General features: G+C 43.5%; 1 protein-coding gene across 3 annotated transcripts in view; it reads left to right on the forward strand.

The window, feature by feature from the left end:
* C1H10orf71 (chromosome 1 C10orf71 homolog) overlaps nucleotides 1–6,966 on the forward strand; it is a 29,695-nt gene extending 22,729 nt beyond the window's left edge. For all 3 annotated transcript variants that reach the window (XM_055793411.1, XM_055793422.1, XM_055793416.1), the window contains exon 3: nucleotides 956–6,966. In XM_055793411.1, coding sequence (XP_055649386.1) covers nucleotides 1,132–5,781 — 4,650 coding nt within the window. In that variant the 5' untranslated portion in view covers nucleotides 956–1,131 and the 3' untranslated portion in view covers nucleotides 5,782–6,966. The remainder of the gene's footprint in view (nucleotides 1–955) is intronic.
* Nucleotides 6,967–16,708: the final 9,742 nt, after the last annotated feature.

The raw sequence follows: 16,708 nt of genomic DNA on the forward strand, positions 1-16,708 counted from the left end.
ATTGTAACCAGAGATTAATGGAAGGCTGTGATATTTTATAATTGTGTTGAATGGGTTACCTTTTGCTCTCAGTAGTTCTGGAACTGAAACCAAATGTTCCCTGTGCTCCTTTAGTGGGTCTGCTAGAGTCCCCTAGGCACTCCTGCCTTCTGCTGGCTAAGCTGATATTAGCAGCTCTTCGGTTTCAATATACTAACCCAACCATATCTGGATATGGGTGGCTAAAGGATTTTACCTCAGCAATATTTGCTTGGAACATTCTAATGCACAGTAAATCCTCTTTACCTGTGGTGCCATCCTGCTTTCTCAAACAAGGGTTCTGTTCAGGGTAGTTGTCACAGCAAAACTCCAGCCTCATACAAGCAGGTTCATCTCTATAGATTCAATTTTCTGCAGCCATGAGCTAACAGATGAGTGAGAATTGAATCTTCTATAATAGTTTTATTTTTCATAAAATATTTTAAATTATAATTATGATGTCTTGCCAAGTAAGTTTTACCAACTTTTCTTTCATTTTGGACATTGTGTGCAATGTTATACCCAGTGACATTCTTTTTTTAAGTAAGTTTTCTCCTTTTTTATTACTAATTCTTCCTGGTCAAAAAATGGCAAACCTTCTTAGCTAAATACATGCACAGAACTTGGAATTGTTTATGGTTAGAGGTACGGAAAGGGAAGTGCTTAAAATTTGGCTCTCATATCCTTGTTTAAGAGCCCAAGTAAAGAATCTGAGGTAAGACCACTTTTTTTAAATGGCACTTTCCAGTAATTAAACTATCTACCATGAGCTACATGAATGGACCAAAATAACAATTATTTTTCATGTGTGTTGGTAACATCTTGTTTAAAATACAGGTAGGAGCAAGTTAATCAGTGACTGATATATCTGGGAAACACGCTCTGTCTGAGAGTGTTCATACAGAAAAATGGTAATTTACAATTTTTGGCTTTGCAGAGAAGAAAGTTTCCTTCAGCTCTTCTGTAAGATGAATCGATGTGCAGCAGCACCGTCTGGAAGAATAGCTTTGTGCTTGTGAATTGCAAACAGCTGGAACCACCCCACACAGTCATCTGCCCATTTGACACCTGAAATTAATCCTTTGGCTAATTCATTCATGACTCCCATGAACAATGCAGGGAAATAAGAAACATACGGAAGGACATAGTGACTCCTCAAGTATTGGGAGTCTCCTGGATGATACAGACAGAGAGGTAAGCAGCCTCACAGACCGGGCTTTCAAAAGTTTGTGTGTGGCAGAGCTTGAAGACTCTTACAATGAACCAGATCTCACCATTTCACCTGACTTCGCTCTCCAGTTCTCCAGTAAATTTCACCCAGGGACATTAAACCATGCCATCAAGAAAAGCAATATCTGTAACAAGCTAACAGCAAGAAACAATGAACATACAATATGGGCTTCCACATTCCAGCAGCTACCAAAATGTGCTCCGGAGGAGAAAAGGATTGCTAAAAATAACACCTTTGCCACAGAAGGGAAAAAACTGAATTTGCCAGTCCCTGGTCCAAGGAACAATAAACACATTTCAAAAGTGTCTTCATTGATTAAGACATTTGATAAGACTGCAGACCAAGGGTCAGGAGGTTCCCTGATAGCCATTAAGCAGCCCATTAAGAATAGCTTTCAGAAATGTAAATTAAATCATGGAAATGATATGGCTTGTTGGGATGACACAGACATTTTAAGCATCCACAAGGAACTTCCTGATTTTTCTGAGGCTAGTCAAGGTAGCCACTGTCTCAGCAGCAAACATGAGCCACAGAAAAGGCCTAATAAAATAGACATGAGTTATTGTGGTTCTGATGGTTGTTATCCTGTGCTGATTGAGATGTCAAAAGTAGCCAAGTCAAATTTTTCCCGTTCTTCTAAAAAGGCTTTAAAAAGCAGAAGTGTGAAAGTTAATGAGCCAGCAAAAAAAGGTAATTTTCTTCACAGTGAGAATAGTGCTTTTGAATCATGGAATGTTCATCATAAGAAACTGACTGAAAAGGAGGAATTTGTTGATATAAAAATGAAAAAGGAAGGTCTTACATACCTGGAAGAAGCACCATTTTTCAAAGGATCCCACACACATGAACATAAATTGCCACCAGTCAAAACCACTGTTACTAAGAAGCAGGAGAAAGATTTTCAGATGAAACCAACTCCACCAGAAGCTGCTTTCAGCACCCCTCTCCCAGCTGCATGTGTACCTCAGGGCCCCCTCCCTTCAGAAGCTGAATTTCCTGCTGCTCTTCCTCCCACACCCCCGCCTAGGAGCCATGCACACCAGGGTCCCCCTCAGCAACCTCCTGTCCTGCAAGCACTTGCTCTTCCAGCCCCCACACAGCAGGGCCATCCCCCAACACCCCCTACCCCTGAAGCCCCTCCTGTGCCCCCACTCCCAGTGCCAGCTCAACTTTCCCCTCTTTCCATGTCCCAAGCCTCCATCTCACCCCAGTCTGTGTCCTACAGGATGGTTTCACCCTTACCCATGTCCCAGGCAGACAGCCCTCCTTCACCAAGACCCCTGGCCACCTTAGCTGAAGAGGAGACCCTCAGTCCCCAACTGAGCATTACCTGTCCACCCTGGAGGAGACAGAGGGTTACAAAAGGGGCAGCAGAGAGGAGACAGACTTCAAAGGAGAAGTTCACAGCCAGTGAGACGGGCCCATTGTCTGAAAAGGTGACCGGTGCGGAGCCTGGTCTGGATGTGACTCCTTTGGCTAAACAGGTAAACTCCCCTGGATCAATCAGTCCCTCTTTCAACATCACTGAACTTTTAACACCCATCATACCACCAAAACAAGAGGTGGATGCTGTTGAAAGTGAGCTGATCCTGCTGACACTTCCTCCCACCAAAGGCATGACACAGAGAGACCATGACGGGAGCACGTTTGGCGATTACAGGTCTCGGGATAGTTACAAATCGAAAGCATCAAGTCTGTTATTCAACTTGAAGGATGTGCGTAAACGTGTTAAAAGCATTTATACCCCTTCTCCCCTGTTAAGGGCCTTAGAGGAGAAAAATAGAACTAGGGAAAATATACAGGAAGGTACAAAAATTAATGCCTCTCTCTTGACTTTCCAAGAAAAAGATAGCAAAAATATTGCAGAGAAAGATGAATCAAGTGATATAACCTCCGTATTGTCTGGCAGTGTTCATGAAAAGGACAATAAAACTGATTTAACCGGACACTTTACAGACAATTACCTGACTTTGAGCTCACCCCAGACAACAGCAGACCTTACATTTTACCAGACCGGAGACAACTTGCAACAAGACAATTCAAAACATGAAGATCTGGTTAAAAACACAAGAGATAGTGAAAACTTCTCCTTGTTCAGACATGAATCAAATAAACTTGATTTAAGAAAATGTCTGCAGTATCCAGCACTGAAACCATTCAGTAAAGACAATGCAGATACAACAGCTGGGCAGCCCATGCAAAATCCCAATGTCCAGGATGAGGAAAATAAGAGACAGCCTGCTATTCAGAATGAAAACTTTTCCTTCAAAACAGTCCCAAACCAACTCTCACCAGCAGAGGATGTGCCTTACAGTGACACCCAAACCAATATGGTGGTACCTGGCCATGAAGCACAAGGCAAAAGAAGCACTAGTTCTTCAGAGCAATCTTTTGTCTCCACAGTAGAGCAGCCACTTCAGGAGGAGCAGTTTCCACCAGTGCCCCTGATGCAGAAGGCATGTCTGCAAGAAAGCCAGAGGAGTAAGAGTGAAATGGGTGCAGACAGTAAGAAAAGCCACAAGGAGAGAGGGAAAGCAGTTGGGGAAGATGAACTGCAATGTTATGCTTGTATCAGCTCTGGTACTGGTACAGCAGAGAAGCAGGAGGGGAAGGTTACTGAGAATGAACAGAAGAGCTCGATGAAAGAGAAACTAAAGAGAGAAAAAAGGGAAGAGGCCAACAGCATGGATACAGCTCCTGACAGCATAAAGGACTTGTCCATCCCCATGTCTGAGGAACCACAAACACCACCATCTTCAAGCTCAACGAAACCCAGTCTGTTTATGATTAAAGACAACACATTCAGGTCACCTCAGGTAATAAGGGCTGTTAAGCTGCCCCTGTTCAGGTCCTTTTCCCTGGATGATACAGTAAGCAGCAGTTACAAGGAAATGGAAGGTAGGTTTATGCCCCCAGCAGAGCACAACAAGCAGCACCGAAACACGTTGCATGCCCAGGAGGTGGGCTCGTTGGCATCAAGGCGCAGAGGGCAGCAGAATGTGAGGGATGGAGCAACTGACAGAGGGAAAGAGGCCAGTGAGGCTGGATCTACTTCAGCAACACTGGATCCCAGTCTTCTGGAAGATACAGAGAGCTTTTCATTAGGGAAGCTGACAGAAGAAGATGAAGAGACTTGTGCTTTGTTAAATAAAGTTGGGAAAATGAATGAAAAGACTGTCTGCAGAAGGAAAGAGAAGCCCCAGACTAGGAAGGCACGACACAGCTTAACACAGCCAAATTTAGGTCTCGAAAATGACCAGGTGCGAAACAACCCCATCTATCCCACAGAAAGAAAGACAAATTACTTCAAGAATCATCATTTGTCTAATCGCAGGGGTGGCTCTTGTGTGAAAAAAATAATCACTAGAGAGCCAATTTCCCCTGGGACTGGCTTCATATCAGAGGACCACATGTATTCTCCTGTACCCCATGAAGCTTCAGAGGACATTCTACATACAGAAGGTGCACCGGTTTTGTTAGACAGTCTTGCATGCCCTGCTTTTACAAGCACCTGGTCAGGCAGCACGATGCACTCTCTTGCTGCCAGCTCATCATCAGACAAACCAACAATTTCTGTCCTTAGAGAGACCGAAGATGTTATAAACCCTGCTTTGCTGAACATGGCAGTGAAAAGCCAAGCTGATATGCCTGCAGAAAAGATACTTGATTCAGCACAGAGAAATTTTCTTTCTGATTCTGCGGGGGAAGCTGAGAGACTGGAGCTCAGGGGACCTGGGGAGAGAACAGCAGGCAAGCCTCCTGCTGTGCCACCAAAAACAGAAAAGGCTCTGCGGAGAGCCAAAAAGCTGGCAAGCAGGAGAAAGAAAATACAAGAACAGGAGAAAAAACATCAGACTGAGTATATAGATGCTGTAGGGAGAAAGCCTTCTCATTCTGGACAGACACTAGCATTTCCTTCATCCTTGGGTTATTCTCCTCCCCATCCTGCCCCTCACTCCACTATTACTCCCACAGAAACCAGTACAGGAAGACCCAGTGGTGCATCAGCAGTGAGCCCCTCACTCTCTTCAACCCAGCGCAAACTCCTCCAAGACCCTGACTCTGGTCAATACTATGTAGTTGATTTACCAGCTGAAGTTAATTTAAAGACATTTTATGACCCAGAAACTGGCAAATACGTTCAAGTCTCAGTCCCTTCTTCAGAAGGGAACTTACACCAGCCTCCCTCTTCAGAAATTATGAATTCTTCCTGTTCCTCCTACCCTAGAGTGCTGCCTTTACCAGCTGCATCTGTAGCAGTGCTGAAGTCACCTTCTCAGCTCTCTGAACCTACCTGGTCAATGCCGGCTGTGCCAGGAGAACAAGCTGAACTACCTGAAGATGGCCAGCAGGACTACAGATACACTGAAGCTGTGGATACTCAGCCCTGTACTGAACCAGCCTCTTACTCCTACAGTCAAGATGCTGAAGAAACTCAAGTTTGCTTAGAAAAGGGCATGAGCCCAACCCCAGATACTGACATAGTGTCCCTCACCGATTTAGATGATTTCGCTGCTGAAGGAGTGTCTTGAAAACTGAAGTAACAAAATATGCCAGCTAGTGTTTTTAAGAACTGTTTGAACAGACACATGCACACAAAAGCACATGCAGATTTGATGTTTGTACAACACTTTATGTCTGAATCTCATTGTGGTTTGTGTGGGAAGGTAAATGAAAGCTGATCACATTGGAAGATGTGAGGTGATCACTCTGAAAAAGAGTGAAATAAAGTAAGCACCAAATTATCAGTGAGATGAAGGGGCAATGCCAGCTAAACAAATAAATATGACAGTATGAAGCCACTGCTTGCTGCTGCTGCTGCTTTGCCATTATGGTGGCTGGGATTGCCAAAGCAAGTGTCCTTTTGCCCAGATGCGTTGCATGATATATGACACAAAGTAAAACCTATGAGAGCCTCCTGTCCGTCCTATAAGACCTGGGACAGAAGTCGCATCTCCTGAACTTTCCTCACTCACTGCCTTTGAACTATATTGACAAGTAGAAAGCACATGGCTACAAATATGCCATAAACCCAAGATTCATTTTTTGCACACACTGATTGCCCAGATGTTATTGACAAGAAGATTGTACACTGGATGCACCATACAACAGCCATGTCAAAAACCTTTAAACAAGTTGCAGCTGCTGTAGACTTCTCATATACTTTTGCAGTATCCACTAATATGCTGTTTAATTATTTATATTTCTTGATAATCTACAAATAAATTCCCTAGAGTCAGGGGTTATTTATAATGCAACTTAAAACTTCAACTTATCTTGATACTTGACCTGAAATATTTTGGTAAGGAGCAAGGCTGAACAAAATCCCATAACAGTATTTGATTTTTCATTAGGATGAGAAGATCTTTGCTTATTATAATTGAAATGCTTTTTGTTTTGTTTTGTTTTGTTTTGAGGCTCCCACTGAAATACAGCACTAACTTTTAAAACCTGAAACACATACCTAGTTTTGGTCTCATAAATTGTGTGGTTTAAAAACAAACAAACAAACAAAAAAAGGAGATACAAAACATCCAAAGTATTAATTTCTAGAAAAGTGCTTCTTTGGATAATCACTTTTCTTTGACAGCTCTGAATCAAAATATCACTCATCCTTGTGTAAGCTCTTTTCTATCATCATAAATAATGACAGAACCTTGGTGAAAAGATGGAAAAATTGAATGTAATGTGCCTGGTTATAAATATCTATATTTTGAGTACTGGTTTACTTTTTCTCTGTCTCATTTTCATATTGTTTTCCCCAATTAAAACTGAAGTGCAGGAGCTCTGAGGAAGAATTATACCAGTGACTGTCGGCCTGATTCACATCTTAGGCTCTTTTTATGGGATTGTTTTAGGTGAAGTGACTGACTCTTGACTTCATGAAAAGAAAGGAAAGAATCAGACCTTTTGTTTATTTAATAAATATAACGTGGAGATGTGACACTGGCACTGCTCCACTGTCCCGGCTTGAATATCTATGATAGAGGTTTTCTTCAGTAAATTCTTAATTTCCCAGGACCGAGGCTGCTCCCAGAACACAACACTTGGTTGGTTGACTCATTCCCTAACCTAAACGCAGCTTCTAGCCTTCCTCCATCCTGAACAAGAGCCATGTGTTCAGAACCTGTCCTGATCCCATTGGACACTTCCTCTCATCAGTGCTATTTCCTAAAATGTTTCCCTTAGAGGGGCTAGACAAACACTAAGGGTATGTCCTCATTGATTTCAGTGGGGTTTGGATTTGCCCTTTAATGATCTAAGTTTCATTTCACCTGTTACACAGACTTGTGTCAGATTTGCCATTTTGTGATTTGGCAGGGCTGGTTGCAGCAGAGGTGTGGGGTGGAAATGGAGAAGCTTTCACTATTTTGGTTCGGGTTGTGAGCACATTCGACCAAATATACATATTTGTATAAATATTTATTGTTCAGTTTCCACCCTTGAAAATTTTCAACACCTGACCAGTTAAAGCCCTGAACAACCTGGGCTGGCCTCAGAGCTGACCCTCCTTGACCAGGAGGTTCATCCAGAGACCTCATGAGATCTCTTGCAGCCTGAATAATCCTATGATTCTATTCTGCAAACATTAAATTTTTTAAACCAACTTTGACTTCAAACTCAGAAAATGCAGTCTCCCTTGAGAAATGTCTCATTTTGAAAGAAATAAAGAACTTGAAAATTGAGAGTGTTTCTGTAAGATCAATTTTCAAGTTGTTAGATTAAGGGAAATGACTCCTATTATAAATATTTTTGCTATTTGTAGTTACAAATAATTTGCTAAACAGACACGGTGCCATTCGTGTTGCACTCCTCTGTTGCTGTCTCTGTATACAGCATAGTGTCTATCCAGTATTAAGCAGAATGTCATCTACATGTTAAATTACAGATAAATAGATCTATTAAAGTTTTCCATGGTGCATTTAAACAGAACCTATGTAATCTGAAAGCCTAGCAGAGTGCACAAGCCATTTTTTTTTGTTTGATATTATAAATTTAAATGCCTTTAAGAGCCACAAGTTAAGAGGTAGGCAGGCTCTCAGAGGACAGGATAAAAGCTCCTTTCCAAGGGGAGACTGTGGATACAAAGTGCACAGATAGAAAATAGATGGTAATTTGATAAGCAAAATATACAACTGCATTTAAAAAAATCCCTTTTGCTTGGTTAACTGTCATTTGGTGGATGTGCACACTTGTCCTTCTGCACCTCTTTTATTGAGGGGCTTCTTAAATTCTTGCTGTAGAGAATGGGATCCTCCAATATACTACCTCTAGGTACGTGAGGAAAGCAGAGTGTATTTTTTTACTCTACTGTGAAGGTAAACTGAAATGTGGGTATCTGAAAAGGAGCCAGTCCTAACTTGGATACCAAATACATTTCAAGTAGGACTTCTTTATTTTGGCTAATCCTTTCTGCTAGCTTAAGGGAGCTGCCTCCACAGTGAACTGTGTCTCTGAATACGCACATGCCCCAGAGAGTTTTGACCTAGAGAACTTGTAGCTAAATGAAACAGACAGAACTGGGGAGTTTTGAAAACAAAAAAGGAAGTGGCTCCCATCATGTACCCAGAGCTTTCCCTACAGCGCTTTGCCACAGGGAGTGAATGAGTGAATGGTATTATAAAAGTGTTGCTCCAGGTCCCAGCCTGCTATTGACTTCATTTGAGTATGAACCCACCAGCAAACCTATGGCAAATTTCTTCCTAGGCCATAGGAGTGCGTGTGTGTATAACCAACACATGCACACACAGAAACCACCCTATATATATAAAAAAATTATAGATATATAATATACCTATAAAACTGCCATTTGCCTACCAGTATAAGACAGCAGTAATGCCTGTGATGGTGAACACAAAATGTTTGTGCTTTAAAAGGAAGGCAAATGACACCTTTTCAAATAACAAATATTTTTCTTTCCTTGACCTTTTCTGTTTGTGTTTGTTGGTCCTTTTTTTCCATTGCTGCTGTGGGAAACTGGGATGGAAGTGGTCATTACTAGGCAAAATGACAGCTGTGACTTGACCTCTTTCTGGGGGGGGGGGGTGGGGGGGGGGGTGGCGGGGGGAGGCTATGGGAAATGTGCAATTGTCATGAAAGCAGTTGTAGGAAAGCACTCTTTCATGATGCAAATGACAGTGACATTAAATCATAGGTTAAAGAGGTGTTGGGGCAAATTAAGCTGAATTTTGTCTTGCCAGCAGACAGTGATTAGAACTAAAGAACACAGCAGGTTCCTTGCAAACACAAAAGCACAGCAGGCTGAAGGAAAGAGAGGGCTTTCACACCTCCCTTCTCCTGCAGGTGGCCTTTTTTGCATGTTGCATTTCTTGGTGCCCTGAGGCTCATTTACAGTGCTGGTTCTTCCTTGGCAGATGTGACTGAGGCCAAACCTGACTTACCTAGGCTTTGGCTCTAGGGCCAGAATCACCTCTTTCTCCTTCTGGGGCAACTGCAACGCCTTCCAGTCCTGTTGCCACACAGCAGACTTGGACTGCCATCCCACAGCCATGGCTGTCCCAAGAGCTCAAATTTCCTTGTGCAAAATGCTGGATTTGTTTCAGAGAGTGCTGTTTAACTGAAACGCCCTACATGCATGGATTTTTATCAAGTCCCCCTTGGGTGTTCAAGTGCCTTCCTAAGTCATCTGTCCAAGAAAATATGTGTCATCGGCACGTTCCATCAATGCAACTGTATTTGCAAATAAGTAATTATTTATTAGTTCATAAACAAAATAAATGGGACTTGTTTTACAATACTGGAATGACTTCTAGCCAGCTTTTTCATTGTAATTATGTCTCATTGTAATTTTATCTCAAGTTATGCCAGCAGAAGAAGTTGACAACATGGGACTGTCTGTTCATGCGTGCACATGTGTGGTACACAATTAAAAGATCTACTCGATGACTGGATGTGGGCTTCATCCCTCTTCCTCCGCCTCCTAAAGAAAGAGAGCAGGAAGCTGGGCAGAAACACTGTGGCCCAAGACTCCTGCAATCATTCCCACCCTTCCCTGCTGTGTGAGGCCAGCAGTCTGGCCAGAGGACCTGGGGATGTGCTGTCAGCACCCAGTCCAGCAGCACTGGAAGGGCATCACCTTCTCGCCACCCTGCAGAGGACATCAGGGATTTTGCATTCCCTGTGCCCCATCCACCTGGGGGAAGTTATCAAGCACGTAATTTGGTGTAACTTGTCTTTTTCATTACTAACCAGTCCTGCAGACTGTATGTAGTCTCTAAAGTCTTGTCAGAGATGGTTTTACATTTCTCCTCAGTTTCTCTTATTGTCTGTTGCATTATGAAACACGGTGGAGACTCTTCTCAAAGTGATCTTGGTTCAGTCCTTGTCCAGACCGGCTGTTTTATTTAGACCTGCTCTGCTTTGATCCCTGACTAGCCAAGCAGTTCTTACTGACAGTGGAAGTGTTACTGTGGTTTGGATATAAGAGCACATAAACAGAAAAGATAGCTAGTTATGTTTTTACCAGAAATACACTGACAGATTCGCATATCTGTATCTGGGGGATATACTGTTTCCTTTCTGAGTAAAGAAACAACTCTTTAAGTTTGATCCTCTGTCTCGCTGAAAAGAAGCATGAGAAGCTGGTGATATTGTACATGATCGGTTACATGGGCTCTAGTGAATGCACACAAATGTGTAATTTGGAGCAACTGGTGAACATCAGTCATTTTTATTAAAGAAAGTCGGCTTCAGAGACTTACAGGAGACAGAAAGAACATGGAACACTTGAGTAAATTGAACTTCATTGTGGGGTTTTTTTTGTTAAATGCTCATTATAGCAACAGAGGTCAATGATTAATTTATTTTGTCTTTAGAATGATTATTCTGGTCTTATGATGATCCTACATTCACTACTGTCCCCCGATATTAAAAATAATATTGTAATTATGGGGTTTAAATGGGTAGGGAATAGCTGAAAATGACCTGTGGTCTTCCCTTGCTTCTTTTTGATATTCTCAAAGTTTTCATGATGTTGATTTTTTACATTAGATAGTCAGGTCTTCAGTACTCTATGGCCAATTAGAGATTTGTTTCTAATATACTATTGAACATAGTTTGAAAGCAGCATTTCAATAGTGCAGGAGAGAAATCATTTATGTCCCAATTGCCGAGAGCTCTGTGTTTTTATTAAAGCAGATTTAACTCAAGCCTTTGGGGAAGCAGCTTGCAGTGCTAAAAGTCAAGCACTTTCCTATGTCAAAGTCCATATTGAATAAATTGAGAAGTGGGGTACTTTGAAAGAAGGAGGGGGGAAGACTTTGCGAGAATCAGGGACAATCTTTGAAATCCTTCTAGCAATGGAAAGAAGTTGAACTCCAGCAAAAAGTAAAAGATGTTTGGAGTTGCAGATACGCTTTGAAAAGCCAGGGCTTGTCAAAGTCAAGCTGCCTGACAAGCTAACTGTTCACTATGCTGGGCTGGACTAACTTGTCCTGGAGCTCCCCAGTGGGTCCATACTCCAGCTTGCTGACATTCAGTGTCAGAGCCTCATCTTCTTCACAACTGCCCCTCCAGTTGCTTAAAACTGGCACAGGGAATAGCAGCAATAAGAGCACACAAAAATGCCCCCCCTGCTTATTGCTATGTGAGGAATGCCAGTGTTGTCACCAACAACATGAAGTATTCCAGGTAAGACAAGGTGGCCTTCTTCAGGATCTTCCTTACATTGACAGGCCACAGATGGCAGACAGACTCTGAGATAAACAGCGATCCTTCTTTCTATTCCCAGTGCTGATAAGCTGCAGAGGATGCAAACTGGATTTGGCCCAGGAGACACCCTTTCTTTGATTGCACTGAGATTGCTGAAAGTCTGTTGGCAGAATCAGTTTCTGCTGGCGAGCACTGCCTGCCTGGATCAGGTCTCCTGAGACTGCGTCCCTTCCCAAGGAATGTGGATGAAAATGTTTCAGCATTATTCCATGCCAAAACTGGCTGTGGCTTTATGAACTTTGCAAATGGAAAAGTCAGAAAGAAATGAAAGGAGGATGTCATACTGCATTATAATGTAAGACGATGTTAGCGTTGATAATACATCCATACACACTTGTATGCCTAGATGGAGACGTATCTAGGTATGTCTACATATTTATGTATAATTATAGATATAGCATTAATGTTCTACTGGAGTGTCTGGACATGATCAAAACAGTGCCCTTGAGCTATCCTTTGCATCTCACACCTGTCAGTCCCTGTGTCCTGTTACTTGCAGGGTCTGCCCCGGGGGGGCTCCATTTTCCCCCTGGCTTCCCATCTTCCACTACCCCAGGGAGACAAATGTTCGCCTCTTTCCATATTCTCACCAGGACCAGGGGGTGTACCTGGGATACCCCCATATCTCCATCTCTCCTGCTGGAGGAGTGAATGGTCACCCTCACACAGACTCCTCTTGCTAAAGGTGGTGCAGCTGGTGAGTCCTGAGCAGTCCCCCAGGCTAGGTCAGATGGGACTTTAAAGGGAGATGGAGAGACCCTTTTGCTTAATATTCTCCCTTCATGAAACCACTGCATTATTGACCCGAGACAACAAACACTTGTCCTGGCAACAGGATCAGTCCCAACAGTCCATCCCAGCAGCATAACTGGCCCTAGTACTGATCCTACTAACAGTAAACTCCTTACCTTAGCAACCAGATGAGAACATAAACCAAGCAGGATCAAATACCAGCTGGAGTACTGGCCCAAAAACCTACTAACATAGCCAAATCATGTGACTGCACCTTAGCAGGAATTTTCCAATCAAATAGCTTCTCCACTGAAAAATTAAAGGCTGCTTTGACAACACCGGTGAAAAAAAAAGGCACATTTGGCATGGTTTTTTTCAACCCCTATCTTTTGAGCTGGGAAATTTGCTGAAAATTTATTGAGAAGTCCTCATTTGCTTACATAAGTAAGTAGTCCTAGCCCTTTTATTTTGGACTGAAACAACTTTTTAAATAAATCATTCATTAAAACATATGTATTAAGAAGTTGAAACTAAAGCAAAAGATTTTAAATATCTCAAAATCTTCCAGTAGTCCAAGCTGGTTTAGTATTTTGTAGTTTGTTGGGCTGAATATTGCTTTGGCTTTCTTTTTCCGGTGTTTGGTTTTTGGCATGTTAAGGAGGAGGTTTTCCCCTCCTACCCTTTATGTTCAACTGGTCTGTCAACATCCCAGGCAAGACGAGACCCTTGCGCTCAGCCAGCCTGGCCCACGGAGGCTCTGCTGGGCAGCACGCTGCAGCCAGGTGGCCTGCCCGGCCTGTCGGGGGTTCACGATGACAGTCACTGCTCAAGTGCAACTATTCAAATGTCCACAAACTCACACAGAACAGGTCTTGGCTGAGAATTTTTTATTGTACTGGGCTGTGACAGATGAAGGTTTGAGGTTGCTGTTGGTAGTGCACTGACTGCAAGAACGAGTGTGAAACAGTACAGACACGAAACCTAATGGCTGATAAAAGGCAGTGGCAGTCAGCGTGGCTCTTACCCAACAGGTGTCCCAAGGGGCACGGAGGAGACAGGGCTGGCCCATTGGCTAGGCCCAAGAGTTACAGTGGACTCTTCCCTCACTTCTCCCCTTCCAAGCTTACTTTTACGCTATTTCTTTGCTTCTAGGTGGAGCTTGAGTGACCCTAGTGTACACACACTGACAGGTGTAAAATTCTCTCACTTTACCTTTAAAGGTACAGTCAAATAAAAATACAAAGCACATGCTCAGCAAGGGGGGATCGTACCTTGGGGGCAGGCAGCTTTGGGGTAGAGCTGTGCTTTGGTGTTACAATGAAATTATAATAAGCAAAGTCCACCCGAGGGAAGCAATTTCACCATAGTTGCTGGCTCAACAGCCGACATCTTCCCTTACCTTCCTGGCTGGACAGCTATGATGTGGTTTATCAGTATGTGGTACCACCAAGTTCCCCCAGGGACACAACAGGGCCTGCCCACAGTGCCCTCACTCCGCTCCAAGCTCCAAGACCATTCCAGTCCCTCTTAGCCTGTGCTAAGGTTGCAGGCTGTGTTGCCTGGGGAACTACTGGGGAGTAGATACTGTGCATACCAACTGCATTCCACCCTGGAGGTAGCGGCTGCAGGTTTACCCTAAAATTTCCTTAATGTTATAACTTTAGTCATTTTTCCACAATTTTCTGTTGGGTTAGGGGGGCTTTTTGTCCTATTTGGAATGAGGAAGAGACGTCACCATCACCAAAATGGCTATGTGAGGGGAAAACAGTTTCTCATCCAGTCACAGACAAGTGCTCTTAGGGCTGGCTGCCACCCGTGAGCCACTATGGAGCACCCTCTCCTGCTGGACTGTCCATATCTCTGGATACAGCTGCCATGCGATCAGCTGCATGCTGACCGTCTTGTTACTAACGCTGAGGGGGGCTATTCCTGCTGCTAAGTGTGTTTTCAAGTGGTAGAGGAAGCTGGCAGTAGCTGTATATCCTTCTGGGCATCCAAGACATGTTTAATGGTGTGAAATATCTGCATCCCTGGAGTATACTAAGAGGGGTTATCTGATTGTGCTCAGTAGGACACTAACCACGTGGTTTACACTTGTCAATTTTTACACTTCTCATCTGAAAAACCTAAACAACAGCCTGGTCCTTGAAAAGCTTCTTAGCCTCATTCATGCTGGGAGAGTAGGGCTAATGTAAGAGCAGTTGTATATCCATACTGCACTTGAAGCACTCCTTCAGGGGGCACAGCTTTGCCAGTAAAACTGGTCTTAGTACCATGGCAGTAAGACCAACCTGTAAATAAATCTGACTCAAGTGGTAAAACAAAGGTTTTATACACTTGACTGCATCTGTACTACAGGCTTTTGCTGGAACAGCATTGTCGGCCAAGGTCATGTATGCCTGATAAGGCTGAGCAGAAGAAAGCCTGTGATGTTCAGAGGCCATAGATAAAACCACACAGATCCCAACATATGCTTTTTATTCCCACTAATCCCAAATCCAGCCTGAATAAAACTAAACCCTTGTTCATTACCCCAAATTAATGCCCACCTTGCTGTGTCTACGTTGTTAACTAACACGGCACACAGCAGACATCATCTTCCGTACCATGCTAGGCGCTTTGAAGACTTTTCTGCCCCTTGCTGCTTATTGCTGTCTCTGCCAGCAGAAGCATTTCACAAGGGCTTCCCGGTCCACCTGCAGCAAGCACAAAATGTTCCCTCCTACTAACAGAAGCGTAAGGAGCTGAGCTCAGGAAGAGAGAAGGTCCCAGGCAGAGGGCAGGGGGAGAGAGTAAAGAAAGAGCAATGTGCTTAAAAGGTGTCATCATCTTTGTAGCATCTGGCCAACACACGAGCCCTTTGTGGCAGGTGCTAAGGTTTGTTTTCCTATGAGCCTTGGTAAATTGTGGACCAGATATATCCACCATGACATGCAGGAATTATTTCAGTTGAGCACATATAAGTCACAGAGGCAGAGACTATGAAACCAAGGCTAAATCACCTGCCTGTGCAGTGGCAGTAGGAACAAGGTGTCTCCAGTACCTTGGCTCCTCCTTTCCTGGCTCATTAACATAATTCTAAAATCTAATTAATAGCAATGACTCATTTATTCAATGTTTATTCACTCCTTTCCTGTTTTCACGGTGTCTGGCAAATGGTGTATTGCAGAACAGAAAAGTGCCAGTGTCACCAAAGTAATTTTAATATGTATCTCATTCACTGACCTGGTGCAAAGGCATAGCTCTTAGCTCACTGGATTATTGTTTTTAAAGTTTGATTTCATTTGAACTGGGTAGAAATTGGAAGATTTCCAGAGTTTCCCATAAACAAGAGGCTTCCTAGCCTCAGCAGCTCTCTAGACATTTGACATTTGCACAGAGCAGCAGACCTATGCATTTTAACAAAACAAACTGAATCCAACCATCACTACCTCAAAAGAAAATTTCAGACCAGATCTAGTGATTCCTTTGTGTGGAGCAAAGAGCATCACTTGTACCTTCAGCTGTACTGCTCCTCATCTCTGGTGACAATGTGATGCAGCCAAGGCAGTGTGGCATTGAGCAGCAGGGTGACACACTGAGGCACTGAGGGGTTCCAGATGGTTCATGAGCCCTCACTGAGAGGACAGGAAGCCTCCCAAGCTATGGAAGCTGATTCAATTACCGAAAAAGGGGACCACTTAGCAAGAAATGCCTCCCTTTGGTATGTCTGCACTGAAAAAAACCAGAGTTACATAGGGCTCAGGATGGCTGGGCAAAGTGCAAAGTGATCACTAGTAAGAGAGCGCTGAGTAAGAAACCCTTCTCCTTCCTTTCCTTCCAGCTTGGACCCAGGTTGTGAGTTCCATCCCACGGCCTCATAGTGGAGGTAGGGACAAAACATAGTGCAGTGAGCCCTGGCAGAGAAACAGCTCTGTGGGGTGCATGAAGCTGACCCACAGGGGCTGAGCCCTGTGGAGGAAAACCCCACAGAAAAAGAGACGGAGCTGTGGTTTG

The sequence above is a fragment of the Falco peregrinus genome, chromosome 1 (assembly GCF_023634155.1).
Source record: "Falco peregrinus isolate bFalPer1 chromosome 1, bFalPer1.pri, whole genome shotgun sequence".
Classification (NCBI taxonomy): domain Eukaryota; kingdom Metazoa; phylum Chordata; class Aves; order Falconiformes; family Falconidae; genus Falco; species Falco peregrinus.